At 37.2% G+C, this 2,912-nt stretch overlaps 1 protein-coding gene across 1 annotated transcript; it reads left to right on the plus strand.

Annotated features, from left to right (window-relative positions):
- The first annotated feature begins 349 nt into the window (after nt 1-349).
- On the plus strand, nt 350-1,063 carry LOC121870924 (chromosome partition protein Smc-like). The gene has a single exon (XM_042372896.1). The coding sequence runs from the start codon at nt 350-352 to the stop codon at nt 1,061-1,063; it is 714 nt and encodes a 237-aa protein (XP_042228830.1).
- The last annotated feature ends 1,849 nt before the right edge of the window (nt 1,064-2,912 follow it).

A 2,912-nucleotide genomic window follows, 5' to 3' on the forward strand; every position in this document is an offset into this window, starting at 1 on the left:
CCAGCAGGAAGATCGTTTCCGCCCTTACATTCCTTGAAGATAGAGGTTAATTCCTTGAAGATTGAGGTTAATTCTTTGAAGATAGAGGTTAATTTCTTGAAGATTCAGGTTATTTCCTTGAAGCTGGAGGTTAATTCTTTGAAGTATAAGGTTAATTCCTTGAAGATAAAGGTTAATTCCTTGAAGATTGAGGTTAATTCCTTGAAGATAGAGGTTAATTGCTTGAAGATTCAGGTTAATTCCTTGAAGCTGGAGGTTAGTTCCTTGTAGAGGTTACTTTCTTGAAGAAAGAGGTAATTCCTTGAAGTTTGAGGTTAATTCCTTGAAGATTGAGGTTAATTCCTTGAAGATGGAGGTTAATTCCTTGAAGATGGAGGTTAATTCCTTGAAGATAGAGGTTAATTCCTTGAAGTTAGAGGTTAATTCCTTGAAGTTAGAGGTTAATTCCTTGAAGCTGGAGGTTAATTCCTTGAAGATTGAGGTTAATTCCTTGAAGCTGGAGGTTAATTCCATGAAGATTGAGGTTAATTCCTTGAAGATAGATGTTAGTTCCTTGAAGATTGAGGTTAATTCCTTGAAGCTAGAGGTTAATTCCTTGAAGATAGAGGTTAATTCCTTGCAGCTGGAGGTTAATTCCTTGAAGATAGAGGTTAATTCCTTGAAGATTGAGGTTAATTCCTTGAAGATTGAGGTTAATTCCTTGAAGATTGAGGTTAATTCCTTGAATATTGAGGTTAATTCCTTGATGCTGGAGGTTAATTCCTTGAAGATAGAGGTTAATTCCTTGAAGTTAGAGGTTAATTCCTTGAAGATTGAGGTTAGTTCCTTGAAGGTAGAGGTTAATTCCTTGAAGACAGAGGTTAATTCCTTGAAGCTGGAGGTTAATTCCTTGAAGATAGAGGTTAATTCCTTGAAGCTGGAGGTTAATTCCTTGAAGATTGAGGTTAATTCCTTGAAGTTGGAGGTTAATTCCTTGAAGATTGAGGTTAGTTCCTTGAAGATAGAGGTTAATTCCTTGAAGCTGGAAGTTAATTCCTTGAAGATTGAGGTTAATTCCTTGTAAAGGTTAAATCATTAATTCCCAACTGGTGGCAGTGATGAGGAACGTTACCAGTCGTGGCAGTGAATCAACGTAACCGGTGGTGGCAGTGAGTCAGGAAGGTGGCAGTGTTACGAGTGGTGTCATTTTGTATATAAAAAAATCCAGTGTTGTATATCAAAGGCTTGTGTGACTTTTGGTCACCAGGAGTGTGTGGCGCACCGTATAATAACATATCCGGGCAGCCGTTACCACCACCACCAGCCGCCACCGTCGTTAGATTTCTATTTCTATATACATATTTCTAGTCAGCGTTTTGCCTTTACAGAGATCTGACAACAAAATGCTCAACCATGCGTGATTAAAAAATATTGAATACATTCATCTATAATTTCCCTAACTAAACCCACTAGCTTGTTGTTTTAATACCTTGAGTACGATGACTTTACTATTTCACTACGATGACTTTATTTCATTACGATGACCTAACCTCCAGAGTTTCAACCATACTAGTTCTGAATTAAAAAAATATCGAAATAAATCCCCACAACTGCATACAAAAATAAGGAATGCTCCACATTTTGTTTATTACAGTAAATTCTCATTTCTTATTCCTTGACATCTCGTATCGCGTAACTAGAGCGTCTGGAAATAACTCTTGAGTAAAGGTTGGCAAGTCCCCTGCCGAACTATATCTCTGATCATAACTGATTATCCAAGTGCTGAAGGTCTTAGGCTTGATGGCGTAGTAGATGAAGAAACTGCAATATGTGGTCAGCCTCTTTCTGAAACTCTAAACCGTGTTCAGTGATCTCTTGGCTCATATCAGCACCTTAAGCCTTGATAATTTTAAATATGTGTGTCGTCCACGGGGAGGAGATACGCGTATGTTTTGATATAAGTTTTCATTAACAAAGCAGATGGATGGGGTTCATTGCCTAAAGAACTGTACAAATATGCCTCATCATCTCTTTCACTTGAATATATCAGCTAACACTTACATGATTCATCAGATCAACCTTAACAAGCTTCTGAAGGTAATAATAAATAATGCATCTCCTAGAAAATAACACATAAAACAGTCCCTCTCAAACAGGAAATATTTGACGTAAAACAAATATTCAACCATTGTCTAAGATCTTTAAATCTGTAGTAAAGGATTTACTGAAATAATTCACACACACACACCAGGCTGTCTGTCTGTTCGGCTTCATAACAGTCTTAAAACTGATCAGTTCATACTTGTCTGTAAAGGAGCTTTAAATTTCTAGAACATGGAAATCTTTTAGTTATTTCTGTTAAATGTTAGGATGTGGAGCATCTTTATTTAGAGAGAATTTGGGGTTCTAAATAACAAATATATTATTCAGTAACTCAAGTTAATGCTGAAGATGCGTTGTTGATTGCTTTCTCTGTTATGCTATGTAGCAGCTGATTAATATACATGGGGCTCTTGTGGGTAAACATAATACCATGTATTACACAGTCAAGCACAGGGTATAGTTACTGCACGAAGGAACTTCATGATTGACTACTTAAATTGAATTTGCCAGGCTTGATGGCTGTTCTGAAAGGTGCATTGAGGCGTGTTTCTACTGTACCTGGTCACATTATAACTCACGACACAGAAGATAATATTGTTGAACTGTTATGGAACTTAGTGATACAAATAACTCCTTGACGAGACATTGGAACATTTCTGCAGACTACTGGAAAGCAGCTTAGATATATTGAAGTTCAATGATTTAAGCAAACTTAAAGTGTAACACGAGTGCGGCAGGCAAATGGATACAGTGGTCACCTTCTACCTTAAGAGTCACTCGTTTGATCCCGGAGAACTCTCAGTCAGCCCAGCTGTAAATACTCGTAAATA

This window comes from Homarus americanus, unplaced genomic scaffold, assembly GCF_018991925.1.
Source record: "Homarus americanus isolate GMGI-L3 unplaced genomic scaffold, GMGI_Hamer_2.0 scaffold52512, whole genome shotgun sequence".
NCBI lineage: Eukaryota > Metazoa > Arthropoda > Malacostraca > Decapoda > Nephropidae > Homarus > Homarus americanus.